Source organism: Mustela nigripes, chromosome 4, assembly GCF_022355385.1.
Source record: "Mustela nigripes isolate SB6536 chromosome 4, MUSNIG.SB6536, whole genome shotgun sequence".
NCBI classification, from domain to species: domain Eukaryota; kingdom Metazoa; phylum Chordata; class Mammalia; order Carnivora; family Mustelidae; genus Mustela; species Mustela nigripes.
In genome coordinates, this window is record NC_081560.1 from 32,855,359 (window position 1) to 32,875,021 (window position 19,663).

The 19,663-nt window shown below is 37.2% G+C and overlaps 1 protein-coding gene across 1 annotated transcript in view; it reads right to left on the minus strand.

Annotated features, from left to right (window-relative positions):
• MET (MET proto-oncogene, receptor tyrosine kinase) overlaps positions 1–19,663 on the minus strand; it is a 111,829-nt gene that overhangs the window by 30,643 nt on the left and 61,523 nt on the right. The window contains exons 4-11 of the mRNA XM_059396524.1: positions 15,956–16,090; positions 15,024–15,197; positions 10,064–10,224; positions 8,188–8,290; positions 7,945–8,081; positions 6,643–6,804; positions 5,769–5,868; positions 1,418–1,636 (exon numbers count right to left, since the gene is read on the minus strand). Of these exons, the coding sequence (XP_059252507.1) occupies positions 1,418–1,636; positions 5,769–5,868; positions 6,643–6,804; positions 7,945–8,081; positions 8,188–8,290; positions 10,064–10,224; positions 15,024–15,197; positions 15,956–16,090 (1,191 nt within the window). The remainder of the gene's footprint in view (positions 1–1,417; positions 1,637–5,768; positions 5,869–6,642; positions 6,805–7,944; positions 8,082–8,187; positions 8,291–10,063; positions 10,225–15,023; positions 15,198–15,955; positions 16,091–19,663) is intronic.

Consider the following 19,663-nt stretch of genomic DNA (forward strand, 5'->3'; position numbering starts at 1 on the left):
TGCAAATAAACCTTTGTTTTCATTAAGAAAAACCAAATGGAATCTTTCAAATGGCAAACACAGTAATTGTTGAAAGCAAAAGGTCACAGTAGATTAGTTTTATTGAAAAAAAAAAAGAAGTGATAAAAGCTCTTTCTCCTTTTCTAAAACTAATTAAAGAAGCAGATGAAAGAACTTTGCTGTGGTAAACATGCTGTTCACTGAAGCAGGCTTCCATTTAATTTCATGCTGGGCTTGTTTAATTATTGTGCAAAACACAATTCGAGGTGAGTAAACTTATATGAGTATGAACGTGTGCACGAATTTGGCTAAAGATAAAATCTCGTTGAAAAAGCAGAAAAACTAGCAGAAATGTGTTATTACTTAGATGGAGATGATCTACAGGAACATATATCTAAACAAGGATTATCCTATTACTTTGTATTTGTTCATATTTGCATTGAGGCTATCTTTCAGGGGAAAGTTCTGAATGTCTAAAACAACATAGTGAAGGGTAAGTATTTTGCTCTTTCTAGTGACGGGGCTACTGATAAAGTCTTGATGATTTTGCTGTTTTACTATTACTTGAAATAAAAATGACCGAAGTGACATAAGACAGCTGTATTCTAGTCTTTGTTTTGCCATGTCCCATCACTTGTCAAGCCACTTAACCTCTCTGCATTTGAGTGTTCTCTGTTTGCAACAGGCTGGGTTAGAAGAGATAATTTGTTATTCTCCAATTAAATTACATTTAGAGGTTACTATATTCCTACAGTAGAGGAAATCCAGCTCCATTTAGAAATCAGTTTAGAGATGACCATACCCAGATACAAAATTCTAAGTACTACAAGGAAGCACAGAACTACAACTGATGCATTTACTTTCTTTCTTTTTTTTTAAAATTTTATTTATTTATTTGAGAGAGAGATCACAAGTAGGCAGAGAGGCAGGTGGGCGGAGGAGGGAAGTAGGCCCCCCACTGAGCAGAGAGCCCAATGCAGGGCTCTATCCCTGGACCCAGAGACCAGGACCTGAGTCAAATGCAGAGACTTAAACCCACTGAGCCATCCAGGTGCCCCATGCATTTACTTTCAAGGTTCTTACCTTTTATCTCATAATGAGCACATTTAGGTGTCCAGGGAAATGTATAACAGCAGCAGAATAATACATTACAGGCAGACTATTTAATAGATTGTGTCCCACATTTGCTACTTTTTAGTACACACACAAGAAAGAATTTTTAAATGCTTCATTAAAAAGTAGTCCATGATTATACTTAACTTTTAGTCTTATGCCAAAAAGATTTGTTTTACAGAGTTTAGATATTCGCTGATGTAGTATAAGATAATGACCCAGTACAACAATTCTATTCATACAGCTATGAAGTCAATTAAGTTCAAGTTGAAAATTTAAGAGGGCATTTTTATGCATTTCTTACCTTAATTTCCAGTACATTTTCATTGCCTATTGAGATCATCACTGGCTTTTCAAAAGGCTTAAACACAGGATTATGTACATAAATGAGATCAAAGTATTTGGAATGGATCCCATCTAACATGAAAAAGGCTTTGGTTTTCAGAGGGAGCTGCAGACTCAGCTGTTGCAGTGAAGGAGTTGTACAGCAGATTATCTCTGAATTAGAGCGATGTTGACATGCCTATAGTAAGACACAATTATCCACTGTAGACAGAAGATAGCTTGACAACATCAATAGCAACTTCCACATTTCACTGTTTTAGACAATCAATTAAAAATATGTAATATTTGAAAAAAAAATCAGCATTTAATTTCTTAATGTTGAAGAACACATTTCTGGTAACATGAGAGATGCAAAATTATCCTAACAACACAATCTTTAAAGGAGCACAGGGCTTCACTGGCCTGGAATAAGCTATTCTGATCTAATTGAAGATGGCTCTCCCTCCTCCATCAATTTTATTTTCCTTAAGATGACAGGACAGTCAGTCACCTAGAGGGGACTGTCTCTTTGTTTATGAAACAGAAATGGCAGTGTGAGAGCTGGACTTTGTGTGATTAGAAGTCCTTGATTCACACCATACCTCGAAAATAAGTTGTGAGAATCCAAAGCCCTTAGAAGGAGACTCAGTGTCCTCAATTAAGAATTAAGATTAAAATGTTACTCACAATGTGTGATACTACATGTTAAGAACTTTGCCAACTACTGTGCACCATACTGATGACATTATAATTAGCTATGTAGTCAGGTCATCTTATTAATGTGTTTCAAGCTATCAATTTTTGATGCCAGGTTCTGTGCAAAATACTTTATAGGCTGGTCTCATTTCATCCTCACAACAGTCCTAAGAGATAGGTACTATGATTCCCCACATTTTACAAATGAAGAAACAGCTTTTTGAGCTAATGTCAGGTCACACAACTCTGCATGGCAGAGTAGGGAACATAAATCCTAGGCCATTGGCTTAAATTCACTGCCTTAACCCTGTGCTCTATGACTTCTTACTCACTCTATATTCTATATCAGCAGATCTTTTCTTATACTATTTTACAAAGGCTCTGCTATTATTACTTCATGTGCTTTTATCTTTCACTTCAAATCTTCCCCTTTGGAATTCTGATTTATGGAAGTTTGGAAAATGTGGCTTCCTCTCGATTGTGCTTAGACTAAACCAGCAACACAAAGTGGCACATTTGAGGTTAAATGGTTGCATTTTTTCCCCCAAGGAAAAGACAAACAAGCAACAACATCCTTAGATTTCCTTTTCTTTGACAAGTAGAGTTGTAGATATAACAATTAATTATGCCCACAATAGAAAAAGGACTCAGGATATACATAAAAAGCACAAGCAAAATTGGGTATTCTATATTTTCTTCTAAAAATAATTAAAAATAATTATTCTACATTTTAAAATGCATGTTATAAGCAGATAGAGAAAACAGATACATACAGACACATACAGACAAAATGGAAACAAAGTATTAGTTTTATGTCAAATTCATATTATAAGGCCAAAAGCTATTTATTATCATCTTGAAACATGGAAATGAATAGTTTTACTGCCAACACAATAATTCTCTATTAACAATAAAAATTTTGAAAACTATACAATAAACTGCTGGCTTTTGCGCCATATTGTGAATTAATTAATATTAATCTTGTTAAGATGATGTATTTTTATTTTATTTTTTTTAGTATTTTTTAAAGATTTAGAATTTGTTGGACTTAAAAGTTATCATGGCTGGATCGGTATATCTAAATCAGATCTGGCCAAGAGTTTTTATTTGTTTTTTCTTTAAAAGATTTAGAATTTGTTGGACTTAAAAGTTATCATGGCTGGATCGGTATATCTAAATCAGATCTGGCCAAGAGTTTTTATTTGTTTTTTCTTTTTGTTAAAGATTTATTTATTTATTTATTTGACAGACAGAGATCACAAGTAGGCACAGAGGCAGGCAGAGAGAGAGAGGAGGAAGCAAGCTCCCTGCTGAGCAGAGAGCCCGATGCGGGGCTCGATCCCAGGACCCTGGGATCATGACCTGAGCTGAAGGCAGAGGCTTTAACCCACTAAGCCATCCGGCCCCCCCAAGAGTTTTTATTTGTTAAATAATAAATGGGTTCATGGTCATGGTCAGCTTCAAATTCTATAAGCACCAAGAAACACACCGTTCTTTATAAGGAATTTTCCAAACAATAGTCAAATTGAATTGTTCATTCTCACCTAATTCTAATATATTCTTCTATTGTGATAATACATTTGTGGTGAAAACAAGAGAAGTTTACATTTCCAGATACGTAGAGGTAAGATTTTTATCTTCTATCACTGTTTGAATCTTCCTTGGGTTATGGAACTCATGTTTAACATCTAGGAGGTTTTTAAAGAAATGTTTGATTACAAATGAATGAATAAAGCCAAAAGGTGTCTACATGTCATCATAATGGTTATGAGGGAGAAGGAAATTTAGCTATAATTTTAATAACTTGGGCTCAGCATGATTAAATAATAATTTCTCAGATTTCTAGATAGTCACACGCCAACACCAAAAAGGGTACTCTTATTTTGTTAATGAAAAATTGTTCTGTTTAGCTGTGGAGAAGTGATACTCTTTAAACTAATAGCAGTGGTGTTCTAACTTTATTTGTGGCCATGTGTGCGGATTGGTTTTAAAGCTCTCTACTTCATCCGGTAACTCCCTGGAGTACAATCTCGCAGGAATATGATAAAAATCTAATAATACTCTTTAGAGGTGATGCAATATGGCTGATAGAGAAGGTCAGGAAAAATCTCATTGGAGATGACCTTATTGTTTGGTGATTTGGCTTGACATTTTTAGCCCCAAATTGGTTTTTGTAATTAAAGAACACTGTGGCCTTAGTCTTCAAGAAATATTGGATGGAGAATCTAAAAGAAAGTGCTTTAATTCAATCTATCACCTGCCCAATTGAGACCCTGCTTGAAAGGGGGCACTTAGAACTTTCATTTTTAGTTGAGTGCACAAGTCCAACTAGATTATGGTATTTTATATTAGAGAAAAACATCAACAAAAATATGAAATCCTTGTAAATAACTCCAACCTTCCTAAAGTCTAAACTAAAATTACCATTTCAATGTAATCTATATAAATTGTTAGGCCACAAGATAGGTCAATCACTTTTAAGGAGGCCTTCGTTTAATTTTAATCAACTTTGCAAATAAAAGAAGGGAAGGTAGAGAAATACCAAATAACATACACTCTAGGACATCAGTCTTCTAATGGTCTTTCTCATTATTTGATAACATGCTAACAAAGGGACAAGAAGAACAATAGCAACACTGGGATGTAAGATGTGTGCTGCCATTTAGAAAAACAAGGATGCTGCAGCAAGATTAAAGCAAAAGAGCAATGTTCTTTGGTACCTTTAAAAAAGGGAGAGAAGAATTCTATGGACTGAATGTTTGTGCCCCTCTCAAAGTCACATGTTGTAACCCTAATCCTCAGCACGATGGTATTTGGAGATGGGGCCTCAGGAAGGTCATTAGGTTATAAGAATTGAGTGCTTATGGAGTTAGTGCCCTTATAAGAAGAGATTCAAGGGGCACCTGGGTGGCTCAGTGAGTTAAGCATCTGACTTTGGCTCAGGTCATGATCTCAGGGTCCTGGAACTGAGCCTCTCTTGGGCTCCCCACTTAGCAGGGATTGCTTTCCTCCTGTGCCCCTCTTTCTCCCCACCCCCTGGTTATGTGTAGGCGTACTCTCTTGCTCTTTCTTTCCTCTCTCTCTCAAATATTAACAAAAAAAAAAAAAAATAGAAGAGACCCAAGAGAGCTTGCTTCTCTTTCTCTTTCTGCCATGTGAGGATGTAATCCCAAGGTGGTCTTCTGCAAATCAGAAACCATGCCCTCACCAGACACCTGGATCTGCTGGTACCTTGATCTTACACTTCCCAACTTCCAGAACTGTGAGAAATAAATGTTTGTTGTTTAACATTTATTGTTAAACACCCAGTCTACGGTATTTGTTATAGCATCCTGAACTAAGACAAGGAATGACGAAGTTTCTATCTGTATCAACTATCTTTAAAAACACTGTCTCAAGTTGGTAATCATCATTTGTGTCTAGCATTGTATGAGTGTGTGTGTGTGTGTGCATTTTATGTTTGCCTGAGGCAAGATAATTTTAGTTGTTTTATAAAATATACTGTTGGATCTGTGTTGCAAGGAAGGTAACTAGCAAAATTAAAAGCAAAACCCGAATGTCCTATATACCCAGAAAGCTAGTGGTAAAAGCAGGGATGCAGAGTTTTAAGCACAACCATCTCTCAAAGCACTTACCACTGTAAAGTTCCTTCTTGCTTCATGTACATTTATTCCCATCCTCAGGACACTAACTGAATGCAAGTTTTTTCCAATAGCTGTTATTGTGCTCCCACCACTGGCAAAATAAAATAGAAAAACAGTAATATTGAGAAGTCCTTTCTCTACCAAGTATTTTAAGAAAGAAGTTAAATTATATCCCATGTAGTGACTGAAATTTACAGTCACAACCAAAGTCACATGGAAGTTCTGTGGTAACTATTTTTTTGGAAACAAAGTTATTGAACTTGAAAATATATTTTAAAATTTCTATTTTATAAGTTGAAGAAATGTATTTTTCTTTTACTCACAAAATATACAAAAGAAATATTTTTTCTCTTTTAAAAATAAATCCAAATGAAATGAACTTAATTATTATTAGACAGAATTGATGGAAACAAGGCAGACTGAACTGGGCCCAAAGAAATACTTATTCAAAGGAAGTCTGGTATGGGAGAAGGTTGTGTCCAAAGTAGGCAGAGCAAAAATACACTGAAGAATGGAGGGAAAAAAGGTAACTCCTCTTTTGGGCACTAAAGTTAGTACAGACTTGATATGTACATAATGTAATTACATAAATACTAAGGTGTCACATTCAACTGTTGCACTGAAATCCATTTAACATGTAATAGAGTAGGATAAAAAGTTTCTTGGCATGAACCTAGCAATGATAAAGTCAAATTGTACTCAGAACCTGAATGTAGTTTTCACTCCTGAATTAGAAAGGTGGCCTTTAAAAGAAATGCAACTGCATCAAAGCTAGAGATAAAACTGCAATTCCTCTTGACTATTTGACAGACAAATCATTCTTATGTTCATTATTTTCTTATACTCATCAGAAGCTTTTACTTACCTAATAAAAGATTTGGTTGGATGAATTGCATAGACAATGGGGTCTTCCTGGTAACTGAAGCTGTTCATCTCTCGGTTGGCTAAGTCAATTTTCAATTTAATGGGAAACTCAGTTGGAGTGGTTTGAGCTGGGGTATAACATTCGAGAATACTATCTGACACACTGAACAAAAAAATTAAGAAAATTGACCTTAGCTTTTAGATGCACATATTTTAGAATTATATGCATAAATCAAAAGTGTATCACTCAATGGCTCCTAAATGAGAATTTCCAGATGTGTTAAGAAAAAAGTTCTTTTTTGGGACGCCTGGGTGGCTCAGTTGGTTAAGCAGCTGCCTTCGGCTCAGGTCATGATCCCAGCGTCCTGGGATCGAGTCCCACATCGGGCTCCTTGCTCAGCAGGGAGCCTGCTTCTCCCTCTGCCTCTGCCTGCCACTCTGTCTGCCTGTGCTTGCTCTCGCTTCTCTCTCTATGACAAATAAATAAATAAAATCTTTAAAAAAAAAAAAAGAAAAAAGTTCTTTTTTTATTTTTAAAGATTTTATTTATTTATTTGACAGAGAGAGATCACAAGTAGGCAGAGCAGCAGGCACAGAGAGAGGGGGAAGCAGGCTCCCTTTGAGCAGAGAGCCTGATGGGATGCGCAGCTGGATCCCAGCACCCTGAGATCATGACCTGAGTGGAATCATGACCTGAGCTGAAGGCAGAGGCTTAACCCACTGAGCCAAACAAAGGCCTCCCAAAAAGCTCTTTCTAATGTAGCCTATTTACATTTGACTGGATCCCAACCTGAACCTTGTTGTAGACAAACCATCTATGACTTCAAAACATTTGGGATTTTAAGCAATTTTTAAAGTATCTTTTTGATATTTGATTAAACTGAGTTCTTTCATCTCTAAGAATCAGAAACCCAACTTCCCTCTAGACCCAAGCTCCCTCACGTTTCTCACGTCCCCAAAGTGATTTAGCCAAATTGTAAATCTTGATGGAAATGTTTAATTTACTGTCAATTATCAGAATCTCACAGCTCATAGCATAGCCAGAATAATAAGACGTAAAACTAGAGAAGGTAGATGGGAAGACAAACTTAAAAAGTGGAATTAATCAACACAAGGGAAGGGTAGAAAGATCAGCAAAAAGGTAGATGGATATGGGAAGGAGGAAGTTTTGTCAGTAGGGGAGTAAATAATATACATCTTGATTTTCCTCCTCACACACACAAAAAGAACAATCTTTTCTTGATTTGTTAGGTGTAGATACTAATCCTATTTGATTGATGCAACAAAAAATAATTTACAATACCTTTTTAAAGTACATGTTTCTCCACCAATTGAAATGTGTCTAGAATTCCCACTGTTCAGGTACTTTCCATTTAAAGTTAGCAAGGTGCCACCAGTCTTAGGTCCGTAACTTGGAGAAATACTTGTTATTATAGGATCCTGAAAAGGAAATAAAAACAAAACAAAGTAACTTGTTAATTTTATGACTCTAAATAGATTAAGTAACAAATATCCTATGTTCTCAAGAATTAGTGCTTCGACTTACCACATAGGAAAATTTACTGTATTGTGCTGTCCCTCGACCATTTGCAATAATTATAGATATATTGAAATGCTCATTCACTGCAGGACCAACTGTGCATTTCAGCCTGAAAAAAACCCCAAAGTTTAATATGTTGCAAGTCCAAAGGCATTTTCTGGTTTGGCTGTTTTATGTGAAGAAACATTAACTATAAATTGTGAGCTGGCTAATCTGAATAGCAAGCAGAGTTTTGTGGTAAGCATTAGGGCTAAATATCATGTATTTCCATTTCTGTACTATTACACGTCACATAGGCAACACAGGAACTGTTAAACCTCATCAATATAGACTTCTCCAATAGAAAAATTCATAATAATCTAAGTTGAAACCTCTAAAATTATAGGCATAATGTTTGGGATACTTAAGATAAAGAAATATTTCAATACCATATGAAACAATGGGCTAATTATAAATAAATCAAATCTCTTCATTAAAGTATGTCAACAGTACATTTCTATGGTTACACATGTCATCTTAAAAATAGTGAAGTTGTAACAGACTTTCCACAGGATTATTTTTGAATTAATAATCTTAATAGTCCTCAGAGTGTATAAATGTGATTTGTTTTATTAAGCAAATTTTTAAAAAAGAGAATGAATTATGTCTTACTTTTACAGGTTCTAACATATAAAACAAGGAATAAGGACTCACAAGGAAGATTTCTAGAAAGAATTTGTTTACCCTTTAGCCTAAACACGTACAACATTAATTGATGTTTTGGTCTTGGTAAATGAGTACATTTAGACCTCTGTGTGATCCTGGAAGGAATTCTACAAAGCATAAAATAAACACTTGATATAAGAGGTTCAACCATAAAGCTTGAAATGTTTGGCTGTTATTACTACTACCTGATAACTAAAAATTTCCAGATCCTCCATTCAGTATGGGATTTACATTTGATAGAAGGCGAATGGAGAAAATGATAGAACGAGCGCACCCCCTGAATCAGGAGAGCGGAGTCTGAAGGCCTGTTAAGTTCTCACTCTCTGGGTTGCCTCTGCTAAATAAAACTCCACCTCTTTTTTTTTTTTTTCTTTTTAAAGATTTATTGATTTATTTGTCAGAGTGAGAGAGCACAAGCAGGGGGAGTGGCAAGCAGAGGGAGAAGTAGGCTCTCTCCTTAGCAAGGTCCCTGATGTGGGGCTCATTCCCAGGACTCTGGGATCATGACCTGAGCCAAAGGCAGATAGATGCTCAACTGGCTGAACCACCCAGGCGCCCCTGCATTCCACCTTTCTGAACTTCAGACAATACCTTTGTAAAATCCGTATGGTATTGCTATCTTCTGGGACGAATGGCTAAATGAGATACTCTCCTTACATTATAATACCAATAAATATCAGCTGAATATAAATTTAGATGCATCAAAAAAAGAAAGAAAGAAGTCTCAAAAATGTGACTGAGCTGTTTTACTACATTTCTGAGGTTTTGAAAGTAAATTTAGAAGAGAGGGTCTTTATTGAGCTCTTTTACTGATTTTTATAGAAAAAGCCATTGGAGTTTCTGTATTTGAAGACTTTAAAGATGGAGCAACTTCGCCCAGTACTGTTCTTTCAAATCTACCCAAACTATTTCTAAAGAAATGTTACAAAAATGGCTGAAAAATTCCCTGATGCTGCACCCTTCTTCTTTTTACCTAGGTAATGTCACCTTTCTCCTTTTTAAATCCTGGTAAGTAAACAGGATTAAGAACAAAAACAGTTCTGCAAGTGAAGTTAGAGGGCCAAGACTCTTTCTGATTCAAGATGTGGACTTTTGGGACAGTCTTTATAAGCATTCATTCTAAAATACAACCTGTTTTTTCCAATCACACCCCAGAAAAACATTTTTAGATCCTTACATATTTGTTGTGCTCTCACTTAAGGTCAAGGTGCAGCTCTCATTTCCAAGGAGAACTTTGGTTTTCTTTAAATCAAATTTATTATTCCTCCTGAATCCGAAGTCCCAGCCACATATGGTCAGCATCGTCCCTCCTTCCAAGGGTGCGCTAGTTGGGAAAACCTACAAGGACAACCGAGAACTTTAAAAAAAACTCAAGACATTATTTTTTGTTTGTGTGCAAAACAAACACAACATGTATTCTCACTGAAATTTTTCTATTCTGCCACTGTCTTTTTTTTTTTTTTTAAAGATTTTATCTATTTATTTGTCAGAGAGAGAGCAGAAGCACAGAGAGCAGCAGGCAGAAGAGGCAGAAAGAGAAGCAGGCTCCCCACCAAGCAAGGAGCCAGATGTGGGACTTGATCCCAGAACCCTGGGATCATGACCTGAGCTGAAGGCAAATACTTAACCAACCGAGCCACCCAGGCATCCCTCTGCCACTGTCTTAAATAAATCTCCACTGCAGGAAAAAGGGTCACAAATTTCACAGATGCTGGAACAAATATTAAAACTATCTAAGATGTGCTGATGAAATAAGTTGTTTTCAGGAGATTCACAGATGGGAGAGAGAGCAGATTCAACCGGGGTGGAAATGAAGGGCCTTCTTGGGCCACTCTGAAGTGAATTCAGATGGTAATCTTCTAGGGTGGAGTAGACAGTTTGAGCCCAGACTCGTACATTCTTGTAACTCTCATTATAACTCTTTCATGGGCCTCCAGTTCAAACTCTGATCAAAAATCTTTCAAGGGCCCTAGAAGTCAAGCACCAATATATGTCTCTTTCTGTGCATAAGCTGGGTGTTTGCTACAATCTTATGCTACGGTATTCCCCAATGAGAGAAGTAAAAATACCTCTTGGTATCCAGTGTTTTCACAGTTGCTTCAACAGCTATCACAATACCGGACACATAGATGGTATTCAATATACATCTACCATTCCCTCATTCATTATAAATCATCTACTACATGCCAAGCACTAACAAATGAATAAATGAATCTATTTCTTTGTACTTGTTAATTCATATTTATTACCGATCTGGGATTTCCTTTCTTTCTTTAAATGTGGTCACTGTTTGATATATACCAGCTGGTTAGCTGACACACCCAGCTTTTAAAAAATTACATAATTTTAAATAAATACATATAATATATAATTTCTATTAGAAATAGATAATTAAAAAAACTAGAAAGAGCCCCAAATGTGATCTTTATTGCAGCAATGTTTCTAATTATCTCTCTTGGCACTATTTTACATCTCATTTCTAGGGCTGATTCTTTTCTGCCCCATGTTCAATGTTAAATAAATAGGTTCATTTTTCTATTGCAGGCTTACTTTTGGTGTGTTGAAAGTAAAATGTGAGCTCATTAATAAAATTTTAGCAAGTGTGACATAAGATAGCAGTAGGTTCTTATGAAGTCTATAAGACAACTCTCCTTAGGCTAAAACTATTAAAACAAAACAAATTTCCAAGTTAAAAATAAGCTTCTCTTCAGCAGCTTTGTCACAATTGAGAAAGGAAATGCTCTTTGGGGGGGAGGGGCATATTGTAAATTGTGCTGTAAAGTACAATGGTGGGAAAACATAGCATCACCATAGAGGCAACTCAAAAACCAGTAAGGGTGTTTGCTAAAGGCCAGTTAGTAAAAGTCCAAAAGTGATTCTTTTACAATTTAAAAGGGCTTTTAGCAAAATTCAAATTTGTAAACGTTTTCACTCATCCCAAGTAAACAATTGCAAATCAAAGTTTTAACTTACCCTTGCTACTAAATCCAGTTAAAGTCTTAGTTTAATGCTTTTATGATAGCTATTTTATGCGTAAAATCCATTACACACTTGTGCTGTCCATGAAAACTTACCTTGTCCATGTCTAGGCAAAGGAGAACTGGTCGAGAAAAAAAATGCCTGTTTATTACTATGTTAGAAATCCAGTAGGAGAGAGAGCCGGCATCTAACCCTCCCCACTCTCTTCAGCCTGAGGCAGCACAGAGCTGACTTTCCCTCCTTTCAGGAGGAGATTCCCCATCCCCTAAGGCTGATGTTGGCCCGATTCTGCCCCTTAGATTCCCCCTTTCTATGTAAAAATTGAAGTCTGTCACTCTACAGACATCATCACTTTCTACAGAAGGCAAATGGATTGGGTGATTATTTGAGAAAAGACTCGGAGAGTTGTCCCGTTGGTGTGCAGGCAGCAGAAATGGAGATTATAAAACCTTTGCTAGTCGGTTGGTCAGGATTCAAAAGTGCAGCTCAACTTAGCTTTCCTCCCTGGGCTGAGATATTAGAGGAGGGCATTGGAACATTTCCCCCTTAGCTTGTGGGGTAATGTTCACTCTTCCAGGGGAAAAGGAAGGAAGCGGTTTTGGACAACACACCCTCGGATAAACCAACAATGAGCTGGCAAACTCTGAGTTATCCTGAGGGGAGGGAAACTTTGTGGGAAGGAAATGAGTGTCCGGTATAAAGCCACAGAGGCCAGGTCTCCCACCTGTCTGGATAGGGGAGAAACAGCTACCAAAGCAATTAGCACACTTTCACAGGTGAAAATGATTTAAATGATCACATTTTCAAAACCCACCAAGATAATACATGAGAACGCTAAAACAACAATAAACCTTCCCTGGAAAATTAGAATTTGCCTCTTAAGTAGTTAAAAAAGTTATAAATATATTGGTGGTTGGCTGAATAACACCCCTACTCCCACTCTGCCCCATAAGATATCACTGTTGCTTCTTATCTGAGTCTTCCAATCAATTAATAAATCATTTTATTGTCTCACTGGGACTGAATTCAATCCTACAAGATATGACAATTTTATCTTAATAAATTCAGAACACATTGGAGAGTGCTCTTCCTTTTCTGAAGCATTTCTCATTGCTCTTTAAGTATGAGATCAGATAACATGTTTGAAACAAAATAATGGGCTTGCAACCCTGAAATCTCTCTTACGTGGAATTGCAAAGAATTTCAGCCACTGAACATCATGTACCTTGCAAAGTAGGTTAATTCACATTTACTGGAAAGTGAAACTATACACTAGTTGGGTTTTGTGCCTATAGTGTTTAAGACAGATAAGAAATAGATGAATAATCTGTCTTATTTTTTTGCAGAAAGAATGCTAAATGTTACGGTCTAGTGCAGCATGAAATCTTCCTAACAACTATGAACCGAAAGGGATTTATGGACTCAGCTGCACTACTTTCCTCCTAACTGTGCAGCCCAAGCCTCACTGACTCGTGCACAATGCAATGCAACCTTTTAAATTCACCAACTACAGAAAGTTAGGAAAGGTGAGAACAGAGGGAGATTTAATACTGTGAGAGATTCTCTGGTTCCAGAAAATCCTAAAGTATTTGGTTGTCTTTAAAAAACCATTTTAATATGGCTTTCATAAATAACAGAAGGAAGTATATTGGTCAAATTAAATGTTCCATTTGTACAGGCTCTAAACCTTCCCTGTATTTAAAACACAAGTTTAGCTATTTTTGAAATAAAATTGTTGTGATTCAATTGAATGTATAACACCCCCCCCACACACACACACATACACACATGTACTCTCCCCATATCTCTTTCACGGAATTTCTGAGTTCAGATTTCTAGTGTCTCAAATTGCCAAGGCTGTGTTTAAAAAAGTATAAAATTGCACATGGTTTTAAAAATATACTAAACCAAAAAAAGTGTGCATACTACCACAGTATAGATTTAAGTTTTCTTACTATCTTCCAATCAAGCTAAATCTTAACCACTGTGTTTCACCTAACAGAAAATGATTTAAAATCCAGTCACCCTGCACAAATCTTGCCCCAAACCGTAACTAAATGAAAACAGCCATGCGCTTGGGGGGCGGTTCTTGTTCTGACTTGCACACTTTGTTTACTTGGGCTTGAACCAGGCGACCAAGACCTTTAATTTGAGTCTTTCACAAGAATCATTTACTAAAGTCCAACTGTTCTATACGTGAGCAGGGAAGGTACATACTGTGTCTTCATAGGGAATTATTTTCAAGCAAAAATGCATTTGGATCGAGACATTTAAAAAATTGCCATGGAGATTTTTACAGTACTGGCTATTTGCTTAAATGAATAAGGCAGCAGAGAGTTGGAATAAGCGCGGCCACAATGCCATGACTGGGCTCACTGCTAGAAGCTGAGTTCTCCAATAGGAGGAGGCACTTTTTTCTTGTTCAGACCACACTTCCTTAATGTCTAGAAGAGTGCAGCTATATGGTATGCAGTTAATAAATATTTTTGGAATGAATTAAAGAATGAAGTGGCTCACAGAGTATAGATGTTAGCATTAGTAATCAGTTGCACCTACACTGTTCTTCCAGGAACTCTGAGAGAAGGCACATAGCCACCATAGGTGTTCACCGTCCACCTGCCTCCTACACTGGCCTGTGAAGTAACCGCTAGCCTTATGTGTGATGAGACAAGGTCACCATCCATACATAGAGAGGAAGAAATCTTCTGCCCTTGCTGCCACAGCATGGCATCCCTAGCTTGCATGGTTCAGCTTAAGAGTCTGGGTTGTGCCATGAGCAGATCTATGTGTGCTTGAGGCTCATGTTTGGGCACCTGGTAGATTAAGTGGGTGGTGAGCAATCACTGAGTCAGATTTGGTCAGGAGGGAAAATGTCCCAGGGTGAGGAAATGGGAAGCAAAGTTGCTCAGCAGCCACCACTCTTTTATTCACAAAGCACTAAGGGAGAGCAACTGGCTCAAGGAGAGAACTACTTAGTGAGTATAAAGCAAGTATTTCAGGTACAGGACTCAAGTATGTCACCCGGAAGGAAAACCTTGGAAAAAGATGGTGCTTTTGCTGATGTCTCACAGCTAAATGAAGAAACTGAATTTAGAATTTTTTCGTTAATGGGATTTATGTTTACCAAAAAACATACATGACGGCTGACAGATTCCTACCTCATAGATTGTAGGCAGACAGATCTCCTGAGTCCATGTTCCAGTGGGGCATTCCTCCAACTGCACACATTTATCATGGCACCAGCCGCACTGCACAAAGGGAGGCGCGGAGAGACACTGACTGCAGGACTGGAAATGTTCACAGCCTAAGCCGTTCAGTGGGATCTTGGTGATCTGTGAAGAAAAGTGATGGAAAGAGCTTCCAGAGGGTTTTTTTGTTTGTTTGTTCAATGAAAACTAAATACACCAAAGATACATGTAAATATAATTGTATGGAGTCTACTAGGGATAGCACCTGTGTGTGAAAATCTTGTAATAATGATTAAGTGCTTTAAACAAAAACCCAAATTCCTTCCTTCCCTCTGTTGTTAGTGCATATGTGATAATCACCACCATTACTGTCCAGGGAACACAAGGACTGTCATGCATTGTTAGAGGTTTTATTTAGTAGGGGCATTTTGCTCTGTCTGAGATAATTTTAAAATACCAAGAGAGTATAATTTAAGCGGCTGGAAAACACACCTGAACCCCTGGGAAATTCTAAGTAAGTTTACATATCATTTGGCATCAAGATGCACCTCCTTCTCTCAGAGAAGAGGGATTACCCGTTGGTGACAGGTTCCAATGTACCTTTCAGGACTTATCTACTTGCACTAGAGTTCTGCCCTTAGGACCGTAATTCTCATTCTGTGTGTTTTTCTCATTGAGAAATACAGGACAAAAGGAGAAATACACATTATGAAAAGCACCTCCCTTTGGTCCGATCTTTCTGAATAAAAATCTAACTTCGTTTCAGAACATCTCTGGAATAATAATAATAATCAGAGGGAGAAGAGGTGAATCCAAGACCAAGAGAGAAGTGAAAAAGGACCATATAAAGCAAACTATACATATCCACTCAGGAAAAACCTTCCTGTGGAAATAGGGCTTACCTTCTTCCCAGTGACAACCAGTGTGTAGCCATTTTGGTTTAATGGGTGCTCCACAATGGCTTCAGGAGACACAGGGTGGGAATCTAGGCGAAAATTCACATGAGGGGTTGATGATCCTGATCGAGAAACCACAACCTGAGAGACAAAACAGAAATGACTTCAGTCCAACAAGCTCAGTTTAAACATAGTGGAAAATGTGGATGATAATGCTAATAACAGATTAGAAGAGCTCATGGGTATTTGAACTAAAGGCCCAGTAGTTGATCTCATTGTAAATCAATACGACATCTCCTAATCTGTCTTGAAGACAGTTTATCTGAACCCCCAAGGCAGACTTTTGTATATGACCTTTTAATTGTGTATAGGGAAGGAGATCTTTCAGTCAATCAGCCAGCACATACAGATAAATCCTCACAATTTCATTGGGAACTGGAGGAGCCAAAGCTCTCCCCAGAACAGAAGACTTCACTTATGTTACAAGGATTTCAGATAACTTTTTAAAAATTTATTCTCCTTCCCTGCCCCAATGGGCAGCTTTCCTTGATGTAATGGAACAGAGAGTGGATGGGGAGTCTGGAGGATCTGGGTTTAGTTCCAACTTTGCTACTCTTAAGCCATATTTATGGATCTTCTGAGGTCAAAATAGGCCTTCAGGTGCTTTAAAATAATGTGCTGTTGTTTTTATAAACCATTGTCTAATCAGATGTTATTATGTCATTTCTTGGATTACGAAGTTCTGCTTCTTGACCTGGTTTTATAATAAGGTCTGATGGTTTTAACAATGCTTTGGAAAGAAGGTTTGATGACTTGTGTCATTCTTGCTTTCAGGTATTTCTAATTTGGGATGTTTCTCAGCTATATAATTTACATCTTCTCTAACTGCTAGAACCCAGTAATAATGATGTCCAGGGATAAAATCAGAATGACTAGGGTGCCTGGGTGGCTCAGTTGGTTAAGGTCTATCTTTGGCTCAGGTCATGATCTCAGGGTCCAGGGATCAAGCCCTGCTCTTCAAGGAGTCTGCTTCTCCCTCTCCCTCTGCCCGTCCCCCCACCCCCAGCCCCTACTCCCTCTCTCTCAAATAAATAAATCTTTTTAAAAATTTTTAAAAAGTCAGAATCACTATCAGAGATGAACACTAAGACCTTCAGAGAGTTTAGGAGTGCTCAGAAAGCATTTTATTCTTAAATAGGCAATAGGTTTATATCTATATGAGGTGCAGGAGGCTGAGTAAAGCCTTGGGCTTGAAACTGCCTTTGTCCAACATTCCAAATACCCTTTTATGTTTCATTGAAAGTATACTCATTTGTCATGGGTATGAAATCATGGTACAAACATGGGAATCTGTGAGATGATGATTAAATAACCATTCCCTCCACCTCAGCCTTTTCATTTGTAAAATGGGAATAAAAATTACGGGTGTAATTAAATGCTTAATACTCTAACAAACTTACACACAACATATAAATGTTTTGGGGAACTAGTTGCAAATTTTTCTTCAGCACAAGGAGTCTAGACGCTTGAAACAATTTGGGAAGATTCCCAAAGTATCTAATTTGCTCCCAGACAGTGGGTTGTTGATAGAGAAATGAACCAAACTCACATACATCCATAAAAGCTAAACATCATGACATTTTGTTCTAACACTTGTTCTATCCCAAACACTCAGCACTTTCAAAACATCTCCATTAAGCAGGGTGGCTTATATTTGCACAGAAGTTAAATGATGCATCAAAGGTCATTTGGTCAGGATGAGAAAGGATGAAAACTGTTGTTATTCCTAAATGTAGGGCCAAATAGTTATCTCTGACTTTTGTAGCCAAAGCAAAAAGATGTTCAATTACCAGTCCTACCTCCTCGCTGGGTGCAGGTTACAAGCAGAGTATCAGGCTATCAGACTTTTAACACCTCTATCCCAAATTATCCAGATTTCAGTTATTCAGTTTTTTAGTTTTGACTCACTTCTGGTGCTCACCACTTGTTTTTCCTATCTGCCCACCCCCATTTTTTTTTTTTTTTCATATTTGATTGTTGCCAATCACTTCCAACTACGAAGGTGAAAAAAAAAATCTGTTCCTCTCACACACAAATCAAAATCAAAATCAAACCCCAGCCTCTCTAATAACTGGACTCTATTCTATGCCTTATTCTGTAGTTTTCACTTACTGAAGATTATTCACCCCTCTGAACCTTCCTATGAACATTTGCATTTTGCCTCTCTCTTGTAGCTTCCTTTCTATTCAGACCTGCTACATAACAATCAACTCCTAGCACTCTCCTTTTTCTCCTTTTTCTCCTCTTTAATATCATTTCCCATATTTATAATAAGTAATCCCTTCCTAATTACTAGGTCATCTTTGACTTTATCAGGTATCCGAAGCCCATTCAAATGTTCATTGCCCAGAAAGGATTAACGTTTGTCTTTTTTTTCATAAAGAATCTCTTTGAATCTCTGGAAGTTGGGAAGATTGATTTAACGTATTCCCTGTTGAGACTTTTTGTCTGGAGAGCACCATACGTGGGGTGACCGAGCTAGTCACTGTGCTAAGAGCTTTACATGGTTTTTTGTTTACTTCTCACAATAATCCTACAATGTAGGTACTATTAGTTTTTCCATAAAGAAAATATAACAGAAAATTTCAGCTAGAAAGTATAAGAGTCAGGTTTACAAGGAGCTTTATCTAATGCCAGAATCCGATTTGCTTGACCTCTTCTTAAAAACACTCAACTGCTACGCTCTTGGAGCACCAGAGTAAATACCAATAAAAAGCTTCAACTCCGAGCTCTCAAGAGTCATTCGTGAGTCAAAGCATTAAAACAAATTTCACAATATATTTGCCTTGCCAAATACTCCTTGTTTCAGTAATCTTGGCTGCAAGTGTGCCTAAGGAGAGAGACTCTACATCTAAATAGTTTTTGATGGCACAGAGGAAATGTTACTACTAGAGCCAGTGAGATCTACTTTTGATCACGAGCTAGGATGAGTGTGGCTTCAAGCAGAAAATGGAATGAATCAGAGAAGACAGGAAGGCTGTAGGGAAAAGTGAAATACCTGGAGTTTTAAGCAGAGGCCATATCTCAGATGGAAATACCTTTGTGTTGATCATTAGCCCTTTCTCTGCAGGGACACCTACTGCTATAAAATGCCAAGAATGCTTTTCTATCATTAAATCCTCCCTTTATCTTATTGCTAGAATTCCAAATAATGGAGTAACCACTTTAACCTCAAAATATCCCTGTAGCAAGTTTTCTTTCTTTCTTTTTTTTTTTGTAAAGAAATTTGAAGTTCCTTTTGGTTGTCATGGAGATACTTCTAAGGACAGAACTGAATCTAGCATTTAAATTTAATTCTTAGGATAATTAGTATGAATAGAAGACTGGCAATTATCTATGACTATGTTGAGAACTAATCTTTAATGCTTAGGTTTCAAACTGCTCCCCCCCACAAACCCTTTTTCTTTAATGCTCCTGAAAATGCAAGACTAATATATTTGGGTGTGAGGGAGTTAGGAAGGAATCCAAAGGTACTTGATTGTTGTAGCTATGATCTCAAATTATCTGGGAGTGGACATGAGGAAGAAATACATGTACAAGTAAAATAAAACCTTTGTGGCTAGGCTCTAAAAATCCATAAACCTAAATAAATTAATTTTGTGTGATATATCTTCAAAACATTAAGGCCAGATTCTTAGCCCATACACAGAGATT